At 47.5% G+C, this 21,312-nt stretch overlaps 1 protein-coding gene across 1 annotated transcript in view; it reads left to right on the top strand.

Moving 5' to 3' along the window:
• LOC133409159 (E3 ubiquitin-protein ligase RNF123) overlaps window positions 1-21,312 on the top strand; it is a 57,844-nt gene that overhangs the window by 18,610 nt on the left and 17,922 nt on the right. The window contains exons 18-36 of the mRNA XM_061688794.1: window positions 3,357-3,418; window positions 3,984-4,055; window positions 5,079-5,199; window positions 6,124-6,225; window positions 7,254-7,354; window positions 7,484-7,679; window positions 8,591-8,736; window positions 11,000-11,083; window positions 11,162-11,269; window positions 11,404-11,581; window positions 11,669-11,743; window positions 12,741-12,828; window positions 12,908-12,995; window positions 13,331-13,415; window positions 14,579-14,718; window positions 14,790-14,846; window positions 15,369-15,500; window positions 15,589-15,664; window positions 15,733-15,817. Coding sequence (XP_061544778.1) covers window positions 3,357-3,418; window positions 3,984-4,055; window positions 5,079-5,199; window positions 6,124-6,225; window positions 7,254-7,354; window positions 7,484-7,679; window positions 8,591-8,736; window positions 11,000-11,083; window positions 11,162-11,269; window positions 11,404-11,581; window positions 11,669-11,743; window positions 12,741-12,828; window positions 12,908-12,995; window positions 13,331-13,415; window positions 14,579-14,718; window positions 14,790-14,846; window positions 15,369-15,500; window positions 15,589-15,664; window positions 15,733-15,817 — 1,996 coding nt within the window. The remainder of the gene's footprint in view (window positions 1-3,356; window positions 3,419-3,983; window positions 4,056-5,078; window positions 5,200-6,123; window positions 6,226-7,253; window positions 7,355-7,483; window positions 7,680-8,590; window positions 8,737-10,999; window positions 11,084-11,161; window positions 11,270-11,403; window positions 11,582-11,668; window positions 11,744-12,740; window positions 12,829-12,907; window positions 12,996-13,330; window positions 13,416-14,578; window positions 14,719-14,789; window positions 14,847-15,368; window positions 15,501-15,588; window positions 15,665-15,732; window positions 15,818-21,312) is intronic.

Below are 21,312 nucleotides of genomic sequence, written 5' to 3'. Positions count from 1 at the left end.
CGTTGGGTGGAATTTCCAGATGCCTAAAGGCGCCACGTTCATCTGTTCAAACAAGTATGACCCAGAGATAAACGTGCTTCGGTTCAAAATGTGCATATCAAGCCGGCTGATGCTGGTGTGAAGAGCGTGTCGATATCCACAGGGAAATGAGTACTGTACCCACATGGGATGAAAGGCCACAGTGCGAAGAAGAAGCCATGACTCCCGAAAAACAAAACAAACAAAACATTTTGGTTTGCAAAGCACACAGGGACAAAGACCTTCATTTTTGGACATGTCCTGTGGTCTGACCAAACTCAAATTGAACCGTTTGGCCATAATGAGCATCGTGAGGTTTGGAGGCAAAAGGGGGAAGCAGGCGAGCCTGAGAACACCATCCCAACAGTGAAATGCGCGGGTGGCATGGTCCTGGTTACATCTGATTGAATTTAAATAATCCTAGAGAATGTTTTTGAGTAGTGGGGTGTGGATGGAGCTTTTGATGGGGGGGGTTCTTTCGTTGACCCCTCCTTGAGCCGTCACCTTATCGTGGTGGACGGGTTTGTGTGTCCCAATGATCCTAGGAGCGAAGTTGTCTGGGGCTTTATGCCCCTGGCAGGGTCACCCATGGCAAACAGGTCCTAGGTGAGGGACCAGACAAAGCACGGCTCCAAAAACCCCTATGACGAGTACAATAAATGGATTCGGGTTTCCCTTGCCCGGATGCGGGTCAGCGGGGCCCCCCTCTGGAGGCAGGCCCGGAGGTGGGGCTCGAAGGCGAATGCCTGGTGGCCAGGCCTGCACCCATAGGGGGGGGGGTGCTTCGGGAGTATGGGGTACCGAACCCCCTGATACGGGCTGTTCGGTCCCCGTACGACCGGAGTCAGAGTTTGGTCCGCATATCCGGCAGTAAGTCGGACTCGTTTCCGGTGAGGGTTGGACTCCGCCGAGGCTGCCCTTTGTCACCGATTCTGTTCATAACTTTGATGGACAGAATTTCTAGGCGCAGCCGAGGCGTAGAGGGGGTCCGGTTTGGTGGCCTCAGTATTGCATCTCTGCTTTTTGCAGATGATGTGGTTCTGTTGGCTTCATCAGGCCGTGACCTCCAACTCTCACTGGAGCGGTACGCAGCCGAGTGTGAAGCGGCCGGGATGAGAATCGGCGCCTCCGAATCTGAGACCGTGGTCCTCGGTCGGAAAAGGGTGGCGTGCCCTCTCCGGGTCGGGGATGAGATCCTGCCCCGAGTGGAGGAGTTCAAGTATCTCGGGGTCTCGTTCACGAGTGAGGGAAGAACGGAACACGATCGACAGGCGAGTCGGTGCGGCGTCTGCAGTGATGCCGACTTGGTATCGGTCCGTTGTGGTAAAGAAGGAGCTAACCCGAAAGGCGAGCTACGTTCCTACCCTCACCTATGGTCACGAGCTGTGGGTCGCGACCGAAAGAACAAGATCCCGGATACAAGCGGCCGAAATGAGTTTCCTCCGCAGGGTGTCCGGGCTCTCCCTTAGAGAACGGGTGAGAAGCTCGGTCATCCGGGAGGATCTCAGAGTAGAGTCGCTGCTCCTTCACATCGAGAGGAGCCAGATGAGGTGGCCGGGGCATCTGATTCGGATGCCTCCCGGACGCCTCCTCGGTGAGGTGTTCCGGGCACGTCCCACCGGCACACGCCGGAGAGACTACGTCCTTCGGCTGGCCCGGGAATGCCTCGGGATCCCTCCGGAAGAGCTAGATGAAGTGGCTGGGGAGAGGGAAGTCTGGGCGTCCCTGCTAAAGCTACTGCCCCCGCGACCCGACCTCGGATCAGCGGTAGAAAATGGATGGATGGATGGACGTATGACTGCATACATGTACAGTTATGTTCATAAATTTACATACCCTAACAGAATTTGTGAATTTAACATTTAAAAATTTTTTGTTTTTAATATGACTGAAGAACAACCATCATTCATTTCCTTATGGTTATGTTTTGTTTAATGATAATGCTTTTCTGAAATGCTTGATCGTTTAATTTCAATCAAACATATGAGCACAACTGTGTGTTTTCTCGTTTACTAAATGAAATAAATTAAAAAAAATGTTACGTGTTCAAATAAAGTGCTTAACTTTAGAATAATTCCTTGAAAAAAACTAACAAAAACGGGTAATACTTCGTTTTGTTCATATGGGTAGAAGCAAAATCATGCATTGTAAAAATGCATTATACGTGGGTAGAAGGGTTTTCCAGAATCTTGAGGTCAACTTTGGGGGGTGCGTATTATACACAAGAAATTACGATACGCATGTTTCCAAAGCAGTTACTAAATACCCATCCATCCATCCATGTTCTGTACCGCTTCTCCTCACGCGGGTCGCGGACGTGCTGGAGCCTATCCCAGCTATCTTCGGGCGGGAGGCGGGGTACACCCTGAACTGGTCGCCAGCCAATCGCCGGGCACATTTAAACAAACGAGCATTCGCACTCACATTCACACCTGTGGATAATTTAGGGTCTTCAATGAACTTACCGTGCATGTTTTGGGGATGCGGGAGGAAACCAGAGTCCCCGGAGAAAAGCCACGCAGGCACGGGGAGAACATGCAGACTCCACACAGGCGGGGCCGGGATTTGAACCCCGGTCCTCAGAACAGTGAGGCAGATGTGCTAACCAGTCATCCGCCGTTACTAAATATCTGATTAGAATATATTGCTGTAACACACATGTTGCAAGCAAGCTGGCTATATTCTGTATGTGTGTAAAGTGTGTGCAAACTTTGCCTCTCGTGGCATCTGCTGGAAAACTTCAGAATAACGTTTGCTCTCGATTGGCCCTTGGTGGACGTTCGATATTTGACATTCATATCAACAGTGTAGTACTACAAGGACAGGATATCAATGTCCCGTCTAATGAGGCCTAATCTTATGATATATTATTGGTATGACTGTATCACTTTACTATATCCGATCCAATTTCAATAACCTAATCAGTTAAAGGTAACCACGCTCATATGGATAAACCTTCTCATGTATACAATATTCACCCCGAGTACCGTAACGGGGGCATCGGCGTGCCTTGGCAAATAATCACGGAGGAGGAATTCGACGGCGCGGGCTGGAAAACGCTTGATAATCCTGCCGGAGCCGGTTTTTCCCCCTTCGCCGGTCCGTCTCCCGAACTCGCCAAAGGCGCGCGTTCCGTAATCCGAGACAATTCACATCAGGGAAGCTGACCGACTCGTTGCATTGAGCGCATTCGTCTGTTGCTGCAAGCGGTAAAAAACGCGCGCTCAGCAACTAGTCCGCGTCACGCTCGAAACGGCATTAGGGACTAGTCAAGTCAACAAATGGAATCGTCCGCTATAGTCTGTACCGATAATAAGAGTGCTTTTGTTTCCCTCTAGTGGTGGAAGAGCTGCAAGTGCAGATCCTCCGGCTGCTGCTCAACAACAAAGACAAGAGTACAGTACGTGCATGTGTTGTTTTTTGGAACATTGTCTTGACAACATGCAAAACGTTCAAAGCATAGCACGTTACGTTTTCACATTTTACGGTTTCAGTCCACTGAGCGGCATTTTGTAAGAATTCTTACAACTCTTCCCGTTATATATTTGCTCTTATAAAGAACTCATTTAAATCTTATGAGTACATTTCCGTCTTTGGATTCAAAAGAGGTTCCGATTGCTTCCAGCTAACTGTGCTCATGTTGTCTGTTTCTTAGATCAAGTTAAAGTTGCGAGTCACTTAAAACAAACCAACCAGAAATCCTCACTAGAGAGGTTTAGAAAAATTGCTAAGTTGTCAACACTGAGTGCTTTTGGGAACTAGCTCCTCTCTGTTGGGATGTGTTGGCATGTTGTTAGCGTCAGCAGTGCACGCCACCTGAGCTCTCAACTGTAAATGTCTCGAAAGCGAAAATCTATTATAGAAAAAACTCATTGTCCTGACAAGTAAACCGGCATTAATTGGAAAACCTCAATGAATCGGGCAGCCTACTACGACTACGTTTTCATAGTTTTCCCTTTGCTCAGGGTGAAGCCTCCCGCTACATTTTCCTCAACAAGTTCCGCAAGTTCCTCCAAGAGAACGCCAGCAACAGAGGGGTGAGAGCGCATGTCTCAAATGTTTCACACGACGGCAATTCTTCACGGCGTTTCCACATTGTCTCATGTTACAACCTCAGTCCAAAACGGATGACATCTTTTTTTTCCCTCAAAATTCTACACACAACACCCCATAATGACAAAGTGGGAAAACCTCATGTCCAGAGAGATATTCACAGCGTTTGCCATGCATCCGAGGAACTGATCGGGTTTCCACTCATCATCAATGGACTTGATTTGGAAAGGTGCACACCTGTTGTCGAACTGTAAAGAGGTCCTACACGATATTATCCTCCTCATTTTGTCATGACTTCCACATTCCAACTTCAACATATTCCAAAGATTCAAGCCATCCAGGGTTATTTTTCACAGTTGTCCCGGAATTCCACATTTCCCACCCCCAAAAATTCCCATTCACTCCCAATACGACAATCAAGAAAAAAAGTTGCGCATCTATCCCATTTAAAATTCATCATGTTCAGCTTGTTCCAAACGCCCTAGAAACCATTTTCAGCTATTCGGAAAGTCTCACATTACGTTTTCACGGTAAAATTCCCACATTTAGACATTTTACATCATTCCCTCCGTCAACATTTCTTGACCAATTCAAACGTCAAAATATTTTCAACATTCCACCTAAATTCTACATTTTTCCACATTGACACATTCAACATTTCTTGACCAATTCGAACGGTGCCAACAACAAAAGATTTTCCACATTCCAAAAGTGTCCACATTTTTCCACGTTGAAATTGCCACGTTTAGACATTCTCCGTCATTCCCGCCGTCAACATCTCTTGACCGATTCGGCCCATTCCAGCAGCAAAAGATTTTCCACAGTCCCCAAATTCCATTGTCATCCCACATTTATTTCCACAGCATTCACGGGCACTTTCTCGAGAAATGGCATTGTCTAGTTCAATTTGGAAGAAGGCTGTAACATCATCAGATGTGGAAAAAGTCAGACGCTGTGAAGACTTTGCAGACGCGGCGTAACAAGCTAACGTGTGCGTGCGCACGTAGCATCCGACGGCCCTGTGCCCGCCCGAGTACATGCTGTGCTTCCTGCACCGGCTGATCACGGCCGTGCGCGCCTGCTGGGACGAAAGCGGCAAGAAGAGTCCGGGCGGCGTCAGCAGTGACGGTAGCCTTGAAATCGCCGTAGGCTTGTCTTGTCTCGCCACTGCCAAAATAATTTTGTAATACACTTTTGGTTTCGTGTTGCCTCATGACTGTCGTGTCGTAAATACATTCAACTCCACTTTATACCCAGAGCTGTCACTTTGCATTGAGCGTGCTGTTAATTGACTTTTGTCATGGAACTAGTAAGTGTTGTTTTTCACAAACTTAGGTGATCAAAAGAAGCTTTTTAACACAAGTTCAAAAGTGTTTTGATAACACTCACATGGTTAGTTGTGTAGTAGGTGTGCAATCGATCCAAACGTATCCAGTATGCTGAGTTTAGCTGCACGGGAGAGCGGCTGGAGTTCAGCGAGCACAGTGGAACAAGCAAATAAACAAACTTGACACCTTTAGTTTACAACCAAAAGTCAAAGCAAAATGTCTGCCTTGAAGCTTCGCAGGGATCCTTTTTTACCACTCGGATGATAGAAAGAAGATGACGCGGAGCTGGGAGGAAAGGTTGCGTCAAAGACAGAATGTCCAAAGTTTGCCATCGTTTCACACTTCAAAAAGAAGAAAGTTCAATGTTTCTACCGCAACGCAGAACTTGTTGACGCAGCTGCACGTCTTCACGAAAGTAAACATCGTAAGCTAATTAAATATGTCAGTTAGAACCGATTGTAATCCCTCCACAGGTGTCGAAGATAAACATGGACGCTTTATTTCAAAATCGCTTGACTGGACAAATGCAAACAAAAGTAACACGTACTGTAGCGAGCAAATTCGGACACCGTGCACGCAGTCACACTCAACACACAGACTGGCTGATCGTTAACAGGCAGCCACTAAGTCTATGCACGAAGCTGCTGACGGATGCTAATTAGCCCGAGTGTCTTCTGTTGTCTGACTTGGGTCTCGTTTGTCATTTTGGCTTCCGCGGCTCCAGCGGCGTACGTGCCGCCGCAGCTCTTCTACAACGGCAAGGTGGACTACTTCGACCTGCAGAGGCTGGGCGGCCTGCTGTCTCACCTCAAGAAGACGCTCAAAGGTCAGTCGAAAACTCCACCAAAAGAAGACCTACGCACAATGGAGAGAGAAAAAAAAGACAAATACAGTCAAAATACATGACAAAACAATTGAAATAAACAAATAAATAAAAATGAATGCGAGCGATTGCTCGTCGGCTGGCGACCGGTCCAGGGTCTGGCCACCGCTGGGATAGGCTCACCCGCGTCCAATCAGGAAAAAGCGCGAGATGCATTTTAAGCGTCCTGCATGGTCCGCTAGAGGGCGGCGTTGCTTTGGTCACCTTGAAATTGCCTTTTGTGTTTCAAAGTGAAGCACACACCCGAGACAATTGGGGTGATTTTCAACCCCCCAAAAAAACAACGCTGCAAACAAAAGTTCTGATTCGAACCACAAGCGACCATGTTCCGGACATTACTCCCAATGCCACACCCCTTAAAGGTGCACAGTTGTTGTGACTTCCTACTTGTCCTGATATACAGTAATTATGAAACCAGTCAATTCCTAAAGATTGATTGTCTTTATTTTTTTTGGACAATTTTATTATCTTTTATATATTTGGGACTATACGGTGGTATTTTTGTTTATTCAAAAAACACAACTAAAAATGTGTGTTTTTGGGGGGGCCGCAATGAATGGTATAATTTTTGGGATTATAATCTCGCGATCGCGTCGCGAATGACGTCACTCGCATTTGCTGCCAACTGAAGTTTGGATGGAAGCAAAGAAATGCAGTTTCCAAATAGCCGTCGATTCGTCCGTTAAGCGTTTATACTGTGGCGAGGATTCTTTGTAAATCGGCGTCTTGTTGAGGACCTCTTAGATTGATTGGTCCACTGCCCCTGTTGATTGGACACCATTTTTGTCACTTTCCCCTCACGAGCCGGCTAACAAGCTAACGACGCCCACGTGGCTTGTCAGTTGTTTAGCCGACCGACGCGGATCCGTCGCGCGTGTAACGGCAGGCCCCACCTTCCACACGCACGATGACAAGTAACGGTAAAGGACGTTACGACAATTTGGAACGTTGCCGACCTTGTCCTCCCGCAGACGACCTGGCGAGTAAAGCCAACATCATCATCGACCCCGCCGAGATCCAGGCGGCGTCCATGGACGACCTGGACGAGGACGAGGAGAGCGGCGCCGCGCAGGTTCTTCTTCGCTTTAGTCACCCGGTTTCCCGTCTCCAGCTGGGAAATGATTTTGGGGATCCCCCCCCGATCTGCGGCCCGGGGGCCCCGCTGTGTGACAGCTGTCCTTTTTTCGTCCGTGCCCCGCAGAGGCCCGCGGGGGCGTCTGCGTCGACGGGCGGCGCCCCGGCTCGGCCCGGCTGGCTGAGCTCGCCCACCCTGGGGCGGGCCAACCGCTTTCTCAGCACCGCCGCCGTCAGCCTCATGACCCCCAGACGACCCCTCGGCCAGCCCGAGAAGGTCAAAGTGCGCGCCCTTGCGGTGGAGCAGCGCACCGAGGACGACAGTAAGTCATCGAGAAGGAGGAGGACTACTTTACTGTTAGCCGGTGCTCTGGTTCCATCTTGTAGCGTTACAGGAAGAGCGTAAAAATACGCAGAAACGGCGGACCCCCGCATAGCCCCGCTTCCTGGGGGTGGCGGGGCCTACTGTAGCTGCGAATAGGTGGGTTTGTGAGTGACTAGCCGAGGTTAGGTTCCAGGAAAATCGGCAACTCGGCGGGGCTTCGCTCAGAATCCGAATCATCTTGATTTGCCAAGTATGTCCAAAAACACACAAGGAATTTGTCTCCGGTCGTCGGAGGCGCGCTCGTACGACAACGTTTCAATTGTAAATTGACAGAGAACACGTTGAGACAGAAAGACATTGAGAAAGAAGAGTCACTGAGCAGTAAAGGGTTGCTAGTTAGTTATATGGTAATGCAGGTACATTTTTTTTTTTTGACAATTGTGCAAAAAGATGCAGAGTCCTCTAGCACTGAGAGCAGTTGGAATGACTAATATTGCAATAGTCCGGCGCAATGACCGTCGTGCAAAGGGCGCCGAGACTTCAAGGAGCGGATGCGGTTTAAGTGACGAGTAGCGCGACCATCTGGGACAATGTCGGTTGCGCTAATGTTGCAGATACTCCTCAGTCCGTGTGCAAATGGAGCAGATGCTACTCTGGCACGAATGGCCGGTATATGCAAATAGTGCAGCATGGCGAGACAACTGCACACCAATTATGTATGCACGAGTCATACATAATTGGCCCCACAGAAATGTGACAACGAACTTTCTAGACAGGAAGTCATCATTTGCTGTCTAAACAGGAAGTGGATAGGCGCAAATGATGACGACGGGCAAACCAAAAAATCATCTCGTTGTCCTCCGTGCCGGCGCGGCACTCTTCGTGTCTTTTGTGTCTTTTTCCCTCAAGTCGAGGGTAGCCATGGCAACGACGGCCTGTTGCTGGGGCGACCCGCCGAGGAGTCTGATCAGCCCGTGGCCGACAAATCGCTTCTGGAGATCACCGACGGGATCGTCATGATGTACAACCTCAGCGTGCATCAGCAGCTGGGAAAGGTGCGCTCATCATCATCGTCGTCGTCGTCGTCATCATCATCATCATTTTAGTCGATTTGAATTTTTTGCGTCTTTTAGCGCGCGACGGGAACGCGATCTTGTTTCTGCTTTTGATCTCTTGACAGGAACTCCGCTTTCATGAGGGCTGCGAGACATGGCCTTCAAATTAAATCTCACGTTTAATTCACTAAAATCCGATTTGAATAGATTTTTTTAGAAAAAGCAAATGACGGTGAGATTATTGCAAAGAAGTTTTGCTCTTGGGCTTTTTTCCCTTCTGGGATTTGCTTTGTTTCCGCTGATAACAAACAAGCTTTCAAATTTGCATCAACTTCCGCAGTTATAATCGAAATCATTTTTTTTACGTGACACAACAAATTCCAAGCATGTTTTGATGTTCCGTTACGCGTCAACTTTTAATTTTTACAACAGAAATGTATTGATTATCATGACCATGAAATGATGACATGATGCCTGTCATAAAAAACAATGTTTCAAAAAAACGACAAAAAGGCTGAAGCAGTGCTTGTCCGCATTGAAGTTTGGTGCGGATGATCTCGCTTTCTCTTCATACCAATGTACGTTCTCAGCACGTGTGTGTGTGTGTGTGTGTGTGTGTGTTTGTTTGTGTGTGTTAGTTGACACGCACGCAGACCAGGATATGAAAGGAAAAAGTTGCATATTTTAGGCGTGATATCAAAACATGACCTTCCGTCCTTCTTTTTTATTTATTGTAATATTTAAATTGTAAATTTTACATGCTCCTAGACGGCGCCACGTTGAGCAACCGGTTAGCACATTTGCCTCACAGTTGTGAGGTCGCAAGTTTAAATCCGGCCTGGCCTGTGTGGCATTTGCATTTTCTTCCCGTGCCTGCGTGGCTTTTCTCCGGGTACTCCGCTTTCCTCCCACAGTCCGAAGACATCTATGCCAGGTTCATTGAAGAATCTAAACTGCCCATAGGTGCGAATGGTTGTTTGTCTCTGTGTGCCCTACGATTGGCTGGCGAGCAGTTTAGGGTGTACCCGCCTCTCGCCCAAAGTCAGCTGGGATAGGCGCCAGCATGCCCGCGAGCTGCCGGGAGGATGAGCGATGTAGAAAATGGATGGATGGAGACTCAAAAAGCTATTTAATGCTTTTATTTTACATTGATCCAAAAAAACTATTTATTATTTGAATATACTTGCATAGCCAAGAGTGTATTTGTTTACATTTTTCTATCCGCATAAGCTGATATTATATTTTATTTTTTATTTTTAGGTACTTACATAGCCACTAAACTACCGGTAATAGTTTTGTGTATTCGGTAGTCTAATTCATATTTTTGTTTTATATACTTAAACAGGTGGAGTTTGCATGTTCTCCCCGTGCCCGCGTGGCTTTTCTCCGGGCACTCCGGTTTCCTCCCACATCCCAAAAACATGCATGAATTGGAGACTCTAAATTGCCCGTAGGTGTGAATGTGAGTGCGAATGGTTGTTTGTTTGTATGTGCCCTGCAATTGGCTGGCAACCAGTTGAGGGTGTGCCCCGCCTCCTGCCCGACGACAGCCGGGATAGGCTCCGGCGCGCCCGCGACCCGCGTGAGGAGAAGCGGCTCAGAAAATGGATGGATGGATACTTAAACGGCTAATAAACTAATATTTGTATTTTATACACTTTGCTACGCAAGTAAACCATTTTTTTATTGTTATATGTGACAGCCAATAGTCTTTGTTTTTATCTACTTGTATCGTCAAAAATACATGTCATAGATTTGACTGTTTTGATTTCGATTTTTCTATTCTCAGAAAGCCGATTTTGTCTTTGTTGAGACTGACGTCGGTTCTTGAAACATCTGCACCGTCGTCGTCCTCATCTGAGCGCGTTCGGCCGTGTGGAGCCGCACATCCCGACTTGCGCCTATAGTGTTTCCATGACGACGTCATAGTAGCGCTCGGCGACTTTGTCGCAGACTTCCTGTCGTCTCGTCCTCTTTCGCTCCTCGCGCGAAGGCAGCGCCGCCGCCGCTGACGTGTACCCGATCGACCGACGTTCGTCGAATGAATGTCACAAAAAGTTTGCCTGCCGACGACGTGGTCTACGCATTGGGCCTTCTGCCAACTCGTGGAAGAACTTTGAATTGTTCCGCCGACCGCGAGTATACGTCGCCGGCGTCGATAGTCCAACAAAGACTCTTCGTTTGGTCTAAAGAAGCAAAGTTTTTCAAGTTCAAGTCCAGTCGGACGGAGACGTGGCAACCGGTTCGTTGTTTGTGTGCGCAGATGGTGGCGGTGGCCGACGACGTTCACGAGTACGCGGCGGCGCTCAAAGACACGGACGAGAAGATGGCGCGATGTCCGGCGAGGGTGAGTCGCTCGCCGCTTCCCCTGGTGTTCGCGCGCGCGTATGACTTTCACAGCTCGTCCGTGTTTGCGCCGCGGCAGAGGGCGGACATCTTGGAGGAGCTCCACAAGAGTCGGAAGGTTTTCGCCGAGAAGTTGAACCACCTGAGCAGGAGGCTGGCCTGGATTAACGCCACCATATACTCCAAGGTCACAATGTGTGTGTGTATGTGAGATGTACGTACAAACGTGTGTGCGCGCGCGCGTTAAAAGTTGCACGCGCACTGGCCGATGTCCGTTTGTGTGCGTAACATTTGACGGTGCTTGCCTGCGTGTGAGTGTAGGAGAAGATGTTGGACGTGTACTGGCTGCTGCGCGTGTGCGTGCGCACCATCGAGCACGCCGACCGTACGGGCTCGCTGTTCGCCTTCACGCCCGAGTTTTACCTCAACGTGGCCATGTACGCCTACAACGCGCTCAAGAACTACTTCAGTCTGACCAGCAGCATGGACCAGCTGCCAGGTGACGCCGCACACACGCTTCCTGTTTCCCGCTTCCTGTCACCAACAACAGCAACGAGACTTGTTGTCCCCCTTGTTGTCCCCGCAGGCTACGAGGACACTTTGACACAGCTGGCGGGCATTCTCGCCAAACACTTTGCGGATCCACGCATCGTTGGGACAGGTCGCGCGCGCGCACGCACGCACGCACACACACACACACACACACACACACACACACACACACACAAACATCAAATTCCATTTTGAGTTTGTTTGTCCTCATAAGAGTCGTGCGTTAGCCTATCCCAAACGGTTTTTGGGTGAAAGATGGGGTGTTCGTTGGAAACGGTTAGCCAGTTAGCCGCCGGCCGCTAACCTGAGCTGACAAAAGCCAACTTGACTCTCAGTGGGAAAAGGGTTCCAAATGCCTACAGATGCTACAAGATTGCGTCAAAGCACTTTTTTCTATTAGACAAAGCTATGGCCTGACTAAAAGAAGCTTCTCCCCTTACTTCAACTTAGTTTATGGGCCCAAGATGCCACAAGATGGCAGCAAAGCTATCTTTTTAATATTAGACTTTGGCCAGTGAATTGAACTCATCCATCCATTCTCTGGACCGCTTCTCCTCACGCGGGTCGCGGGCGTGCTGGCGCCTATCCCAGCTATCATCGGGCAGGAGGCGGGGTACACCGGCCAATCGCAGGGCACATAGAAACAAACAACCATTCGCACTCACATTCACACCTACGGGCAATTTAGTTGTCAATTAACCTAACATGCATGTTTTTGGGATGTGGGAGGAAACCGGTGAAAAGCCACGCAGGCACGGGGAGAACATGCAAACTCCACACAGGCGGGCCCGGGGATTGGACCCCGGTCCTCAGAACTGTGAGGCAGACGCTCTAACCAGTCAAAGTGTTTTACAGAGATAAAAATAGATGATCAAAAGAACATGAAATAAACAAAAACCCTCACACACATATTGACTGATGCTGTGGAATTTGAATAGCAGAGGACAAATTGTGAAGAATTGCCGACTCGGGTCGCCGCCATGAATCGCTTCGGTCCTTTTCTGAGCTTTCGCGTTGCTCGTTTTCGGCCAATCGAGCGATGAATTGTGGGCCGCGTGGAGCCAAAAAGTCGCTGATGTCGCTGGCGTGCTGCTTTTGTCCCGTAGATATCAAAGATGCGCTGATGCAGGCGCTGGCCAGCTACGTCTGCTACCCACAATCCCTCATGGCGGTCGAGAGGATCCCCGAGGACCAGTGAGTAACGCGCGCGCGCACACACACACACGCACGCGCGCACACACGCGCCGTCACAGTGTCATCGGTGTGTTTTCAGACGCGTGGCCATGATGAGGAACCTGCTGGCGCCCTACGAGCAGAGACCTTGGGCGCAGACCAACTGGATCCTGGTCCGGCTGTGGCGGGTGAGGAGCCGAACGCAAACTTCGCACTCGGCCGTCTCCGATTGTTGATTTCAAACCGAGACAAAAAATGTTCGATCTCGCCACGCTGCCGAGTTTGGTGCCTCGATTTGTCTCCAAACTGTTTCGGTTCGTTACCCCTTCTGCCATCTAGTGGAAGGGCATTGAATTGTTTTGCCGGACACTATACGTCACGAGCGTAGATAGATGAGCAAAGCTACATCATTTATAGTCAATAAATCAGCACTTTTGGATCGGTTCCTGTGCCAAGTCATTTGGAATTGGTGCACGATACGACGCAAGCTTATCGATCCCACGGTTGCGTGCGTGTGTTGCAGGGCTGCGGTTTTGGCTACAGGTACACGCGCCTGCCTCACCTCCTGAAGACCAAACCCGAGGACGCCAGCCTGCCCAGCCTCCAGAGTAGGTGACCCCGCCGTCCGAGCGCTCACGCTCAACCGCGTCAGTCTTCGGCAAACTAAACGGCAGATGCCGCACGTTGCCTCGTCGTTCGCCGCCTTGCGTGTGTGCGAGTTGATTTTGTGACTCGCTCGCAGTGCGCGTTTCACACACGCCCACGCGCGTTCGATTGACAGCATGCGAGCGGGCGGCCGTGATGTCGATTGACAGGTGGGCTTGCGCGGAGGAGGCCATCTTTGATGTTTGGGATGCGCTTTTTGTTTGTACTTCCTGTCCCGCATGCTCACTCGTCGTCTTTTTCTTTCTCTTGTGGTCGCTGGCATGCTCATGAAGGGGATTTATCTGTTGCTAGTTTCCAGAGTAAGTTTGTTTTTTATTTCTCTTTTTTTTTTTAGTTTCCTTTTCTTGGAGTTGACCCCCCCCCCAATTCATCTTGTTAGCTTCTTTTATTTGACTTTCAACTATTTTTGTTTTCATTTGATTTTAGTTGAAAACTGTTTATTTTCCCATCCTGTTGGTTTATTTGATTTTTCCATTTCTATTTATGTACAATTGACATTTAATGTTACCTACTTTTTACGTTAGTTTAGTTTAATAGAGTACCCGTATTAATTATTATTATTATTTATCTGATTTAATACATTTTTATTTTCCGGAAATGTTTTAAAATTTCGTTCAGTTGGGTTTCCGGATGATATTTTTATTTTACTTTCCAAAATAGTGTTTTCTGTGCCTCCTTTGATTTGATTTGACCTGAATTTCAAAATCCAAATCATCCACTTGGCTAACGTCTACTTTTATTTTATTTGAGTTTCCAGGATCATCATCATCATTTTGGGTTCAATTTCCACAATACTCTTTCATCGATCCTTTTAATTTACTTTTAGATTCGAGAGAGTTTTTTTTTGTTTTGTTGAATTTTGTTTTCCATCCATCGTGTTAGTTTCTTCTTTGACTTTATGTTCCAGAGGAACTTTGTATTTTCTTCTTTGGTGAAGGCGTTTGTTCCCCCTCCCCGTCGTCGTCATGATATGACCTTTTGATTTGTGCGGTCACGACGAAGCTCCGTTTAGTTTCGTCCCTCGCGGTTTATGGCCGCGTCCGATCGTCTCGCCGTCGGATTTTCCGTCACGTGACCCGTTTGGCGTGCCGCGATTGGTCCGCAGAGCCGTGCCCGTCGCTACTGCTGCAGAGGCACATGGCCCGCCTGCTGAGCGTGGATAAAGACATGGCCGCCGCCTTCCTCAACAGCGTCCTCAACCAGCTCAACTGGGCCTTCTCCGAGTTCATCGGCATGATTCAGGAGGTAGCGCCCGCCTTCGCCACGCAGACACGCACCCGCCTTACATCTGGTCCGCCTTCTCGTCCTTCCCGCAGATCCAACAGGCGGCAGAGCGTCCTGAGAGGAACTTTGTGGACACGCGTCAGCTGAAGGTGAGCACACTGTGCGACGCCATCTCATTTTGTTGCAGCTTTTTGAGATTTTTGGCCCGGGACCGATGAATTTCTTGATCGAGACGGCCTGGAGGTCATCAGGCTTGGGTGTGATCAGTGAAAACTAACCAAAAATTGTGATGAGCCACAATGAATTCAGGATTTCACAAAGGGGGGTTAGGACTTTTTCCACACAGGGCCAGGTAACTTTGAATATTTGTTTTCCCTTAGTTAATAAATGAAATCATCATTTAAAAATAGCATTTTAAGATCACTTGGGTTATATTTGTCTGACATTGACATTTGTTTGATGGTCTTAAAGATCGGAAACTATGCAAAGAAAAAAGAATTTGAGAAGGGGACCAGTACAGTGTAATAAACGCCCCATCGTGCCACAAAATGCCACGCCGCATAACATACCACGCTGCGTGATGCCACGCTATACAACACCGCGTCGCTCGGCGCCACGCCGCTTGGCATCATGATGACACCACGCCGCGTCCGTCCGATGTTGCGTTCCAGGTGTGCGCCACCTGTTTCGACTTGTCGGTCAGCTTGCTGAGGGTTCTGGAGATGACGGTCACGCTGGTTCCTGAGATCTTTCTGGACTGGTCTCGCCCATCCGCCGAGCTGCTGCTGCGGCGCCTGGCTCAGGTGAGCCGCTCTGCGTGGCCGCGACGACGGGCGGCGGACGACGTCGCCGAGGTCCGCGTTGACCTGTCCTTCTTCTCGTGTGCCGCAGTTGCTGAATCAGGTGTTAAACCGGGTGACGGCCGAGAAGAACCTCTTCGACCGCGTCGTCAACTTGCGACTGCCAGGTACGCGCGCGCACATTTCGGCAAGCGTGCTGCATGTGTGTTGACGTTGCTGTCGTTGCGCATTTGAGGTCTGGAGAGCGTGGACCACTATCCCATCCTGGTGGCCGTCACCGGCATCCTCGTTCGAGTCCTCGTGGATGGCGACCGGCAGGGGTGAGTGGGGTGGGGGTGGGGGGGGGGGGGGGGGGGGGTGGAGATATATATATGAATATATATATGTATGTATACATATATATATGTGTGTGTGTGTGTGTATATATATATATACCCACAATGCACCTGGGGCTTTGTGTGTCTTGTTATATGTAAAAGTGCAGCGTGTGTCTGTTTTTGTGTAAGTGTTGCTCATGCAACTGTCACCCAGCGTGGATGCCGACGGCCCTTTTACGGCCGACGCTGTCGCCGTGGCGACCTTGTGAGCGTCCTCGCCAAATCCTAATGATGCTAATGCCGGCTGCGTGTACCGCTTCGTTCCTTCAAAACGCGTCTCCGCCATCGGGAAGACAAACGGCGTGTGCGTTCGCTGTCGCCGTGGCGCCTCGACGGGATGCAGCATGCGGGAAATTTAATTATGGCAGCATTAGCGCTTTAGCATTAGCGTTGCAGCTTGCTGAGAAACAAGCTGACATCAACCAGTTGCCTCTTGTCAGTCATAACAGGAAATGACTCGTTTTTTTACAAGGTGATCTCACACACGCACACACTTGTGCACTCATACTCTTCGCGTGTAACTTATTCCATTTTTCCATACATGAGCGTTCCTTTATTTTATTTATTTATTTATTTTGTCCTGTTCGGCTTTTAGGTCTAACTGAATGGAAAATCTGTATCCCTTTTATGCCGGAACAGTTTTACTGTGTCACAATGGAGTTTTGAAGCTTCCGCTGTGGTATTATAATTGAGGTTTATTGAGAATCAAACTTGATCAATCGAAAAGAACAAACTTTCTTGAAGGGAGAGAGAAACAAAGACAAAAGACAAAGCACTCATTGTAAACAGGATGAGAGAAGTCAATCATTATCTACAACAATGAATCTGTACCGAGTGTACAACTGAAGTGCAGTGGCATTAATTATGTGAATTATAAAAGTCTGCAGGACGAGAGTATAAGTGAAGGGGATACACGAGCGATTTTCATATTCATGAGTTTTTTGTCGCAGTAAGTGCGTGACCCCACACCCAGTGAAAGAGTCCGAGGGTTGTGTGTCTGCTGATGCATGCGAGTGCATCGATACCGTTTTACATGCACATAGACTGACAGAAGTGTTCTGTAATTGCTGTGGCCGCACCTCGGCGGCTGAGGACCCCACCCGATCAATCGAGGGGCGGGCTCACGCCCAGGGGTTCACCCCCCACCCCCCCAGACAACCACCCCCCCCTCCACACCCAGTAGAGCAAGATGCCCCCCCAACCCACAGGGCCTGCAATTCAGCCAGTCCCCGCCCAGCCCGAGGGCGGGAGAGTGTCCCTTGTTTGTTGGAAAGGAGGGCGGATAGGGGCGCCCGACAAGGGGGAGGAACCCAAGGAGCAGCCACGGGGCATGAGAGGTCAGCCCCAACACCAAGTAGTCATCCGCCCTCAGGAGCGCCGCCATGCAAGTAAGTGAGACCCACCTCCCCCGCTGTTACCGACTGGGGACCTGGGGTGGAGGCAGGTCTGCCAGGCACTACCGCCTAACAGCCAACCCCCCTACCCACCCACGACTAGTAGGTGTATGTGGTGCATTAAAACATGGGGAGTGTGTGTGATGTATTTAGAATCCAGGGCAGAAGGCGGGGCACACGGGCTGGGAAACAGCACAGACGTGCTGAAACTCGATCCGACACCCACACCCTCCCGATCCCGTACCGGTCCCCCAGGAACCCTCTGAATATGTGTATGTGCCCAGATGTGTTTAGTGAGAAAAATATATATAGTGAATGGTGTGAGTGTGTGCCGAGTGAGTGAGGAAAAGCCATGGCTCCTGCAGGTCGGGCCCATTAGGCCGGACAACCACCAACGAAGAGGACCATCCCACCCAGACCCGCAGTTCGAGGGTGCGCTGGAGTGTTGGTATTCTTTTTTTTAATTTTTTTTTATTTTATTTATTTATTTATTTTTTAAATTGCTGCTTTTAATTTATTGTATTGAAGAAAGTTTCTGGGTGTTATTTGGAATTCTTGGAACAGTTCATCACGTGTCCTAAAAACATTATTGTTAAATAGTTGTTGTAGGTGGTTAATTCCATGTTGTTCCCATGTACTAAAATGAAGGGGGTATATTATTAATTTCGAAATCTGGATAATGCCAGATTGGGGAGAGCATACTGGGAGCTAATTGAGATCCTGTCGATTCGAAACTTTGCCACCAAGCCCTTAAGGTGGATGCGATTATTGGATTCTTGAAAGATTTATGGCGTTTAAGACTCGTAGAAACAAATGTGAGTTTTGGTAGTTTGATGTTGTTGCAGTCTGTTTGTTCCAATTCTAGCCAAGAATCACACTCGTCACTGCGGTGCAACCATTTGATGAGCTATTGGAATTGGTTAGCTAAATAATAGTGTTTAATGTTGGGAGCATTTAGGCCTCCCTCCTGTTTACTTTTCTGAAGAGTAGATGGACCGATTCTATTTTTCTTATTTTTTGAATAAAAATGTATTCCAGCAGAATCTAAGGTTGGAAACCATTTAAATGTGGGCTTAAATGGAATCATTGAAAATCATTTATTTGAGGTAAGGTTTTCATTTTTAAATCAGCTGAGATTTTTTCCAGAAGTGGTGTGTCATTGAAATTGGTTTTGACGAAATATTGATACCTAAATACTTAATGTTTCTGATAGGAATAGGGTACTCTGGGATTTGATCTGCAGGAGTCCGTGAGTTTGCTGTTCTTGGGAGTATTGTTGATTTTGTCCAGCTAATAGATTAGTCTGATATTTGTGAAAATGTTTAATGAGATTGAAGACTGCCTGAAGAGAACACTTGGGTTCCTGTAAGTAAAGAAGAATATCATCAGCATATAGATTGATTTTGTGTTCCGTCACTAGTGAGCAGATAGCTTTTTTGTTTTGTTTTTTCATATTAGCATTCTGACATATAGCGGCAGCAAGAGGTTCGATAAATATTGCAAATAGCATTGGTGAGAGTGGACATCCTGGTCTGGTTCCTCTTTGTAATGTAAAACTTCGTGAAGTGATCCTATTTGCGGTGACTTGTCGCTTTCGGCCAATTGTATAATGTTGCTATCCAATCTAACCCTAACCCTCTGAATCTACAAAGCCAAATTTGCGAAGTACTGCAAACAGGAAAGCCCAGTTAACTTTATCGAAAGATTTCTCTGCGTCAAGTGACATGATAATTGCGTTTAGATTTTTACGCTGTGACGCGCTTATTAAAAATTCAGCAGACGTCTGACATTATTTGTGAAACTTCTACCTTTAATGAAGCCTGTCTGGTCATGTCATAGTGGATTATCGACGGAAGTACCTTTTCAAGTCTCGCTGCGAGGGCTTTCGAGATGAATCTTAATATCTACATTAATCGGTGATAAGGGCCGATAATGAGCCGGGAGAGTGGGGTCTTTACCTGGCTTTAGTATTCACTTAATTGAAGCTGTGTTCATATGGCTACTAATTCTACCCTTATCCTTTATCTCCTTGACTGTTCTGAAAAATAGAGGCGCTAGTATAGGCCAAAAATGTTTCATGAATTCAACAGGGATTCCGTCCGGGCCAGGCGACGGCCTCCGTCCCGGTTGCATATTTTTTAATGCGTTGTGTAATTCTGTGATGGTTAAAGGAACATCAAGGCGGTCTTTAATTTGTGTATTTAATTGAGGGATGTTTAGATCCTTAATAAAAGATTCAATTTCTTTTTGATCTGGGTTGTTCGAAGATGCGTATCAGCTGCTATAAAAATTGTAAAAAATGTAATTTATTTCTCGCGGTGACTGTTTACAGTTGCCGTTTGAATCTTGTATGGCTGTAATTAATGACTTTTCTTTATTGCGCTGAAGTTGGTTCGCAAGGAATTTTCCCGATTTATGATTGTACTCAAACTTAGTGAATCTTAACTGTTGTTGAAGAAAATCTGTTCTTTTTGATAAGATAACATCTAACTGATGTTTTGCCTTTTGAAGTTCTATCGGATTAATTAAATATTCTTCTGTGAATTTTTTCCTCAATTCCATTTTCCAATTTTTGTTCTCGTTTTTTCTTATACGAAGAATATGATATGATTCCAAGTGTGGTACGAGTACCACGAGTTGTACATGGGCTCCCTCCAGTATGCAAAAAAAAAAAAAAAAAAAATCACTAAATTAAACACAAATGTCATTTGCAACTTTGAAAATCTGAAATACAATCAAACATTAAAATGAAACTTGTAGATCCTCAAATAGCCTCAAACTTTTGTAAAAAAAATAAAAAAATAAAAATAAAATAAATCAATGAAAAAATAAAGTAGAGTACATTTTATTGTAGTACAGTTCAGTTGTATTTAACTCTTAAGTGCAGCACATTTAACATTGAATGTGTAACTGGTTGCTTTTAAAAAACTTTTTGGTGAAATACATTTTGTATTGAATCATTCTTGAAGTACTTTCTCTTTCCGTCACAGTATATTTAAGCAAACATAAATATACTTTATACAAATAAAACTGCTTTTTGATGAATATATAGGACTGCTATGTTGTTGTATTTCGATGATTTTTTTTTAAGGTGGCACTTGGTGTCAAACCTTTGAGAAGCATTGGACTAGAGTGTGTACGTTGATGATGAGGATGATGATGAGGATGTCATGAGCGTGTGCGTGGAGTGAAACGTTGACGGTTGTCCCACAAAGAGGCGGTTGCAGAGTGGTGCATGATGGGAAACCTCAGCAAGTTCCGTAATGGACGCCGCGTGGTACAGGGAAAAGTGGAGACAAACGTCCACTGGTATTTCTTGAATCCATCCATCCATCGTCTGAACCGCTTTCTCCTCACGCGGGTCCGCGGGCGTGCCGGAGCCGATCCCAGCTATCTTGGGGCCAGAGGCGGGGTACGCCCCGAACCAGCCAATTGCAGATCCGAATACCAAACGTGTCGAATGTTGTGTAGCTGTACAGTTATGAAATGTTATTGTGTTGCTTTTCATGAGTTTGCGCGTGCGAGTGTGCGCGCTCTGCCTTCCCACGTGCACGTGCTGAGCGTCCATTACTGGCGTGCACGTTCCACTTTGGCCTGATCGAAGTCCATCAAGGAATCTTCTTTGCAAGCTTGTTATTGATCGTGATACACTTGAATGGAATCGTCGGCAGCTCGCTGTCCATCCAGGCGTTCGTCTGCACCACAGGTGTCAAACTGGTGGCCCGGGGGCCCAGATCCGGCCCGCCACATCATTTTCTGTGGCCCGCGAAAACAAATCCAAATTGCTCATTGTGTTCGGGTGTAATACCATTGAGATGTTTTCAAGCATGTTTTTTTTGTTACCCTTTGAAAAGAAATGTAATAGTTGAAAAACGTGTTTATCGGCGTCTGATTTCAAAACTGGCTATTCATCAATGTGTTGCGTGTACTGTATGTAAATACAGTAGAGGAGGTAATCTTTCATTTATACGGGCCCTCCGAGGGAAGTCATAACTACGATGTGGCCCCTGACAAAAATGAGTTTGACGCCCCTGATCGACACGC

The sequence above is a fragment of the Phycodurus eques genome, chromosome 10, assembly GCF_024500275.1.
Source record: "Phycodurus eques isolate BA_2022a chromosome 10, UOR_Pequ_1.1, whole genome shotgun sequence".
NCBI lineage: Eukaryota > Metazoa > Chordata > Actinopteri > Syngnathiformes > Syngnathidae > Phycodurus > Phycodurus eques.
Note: the sequence above shows the minus strand (reverse complement) of the source record. Positions and strands in the feature narration are given on the sequence as shown.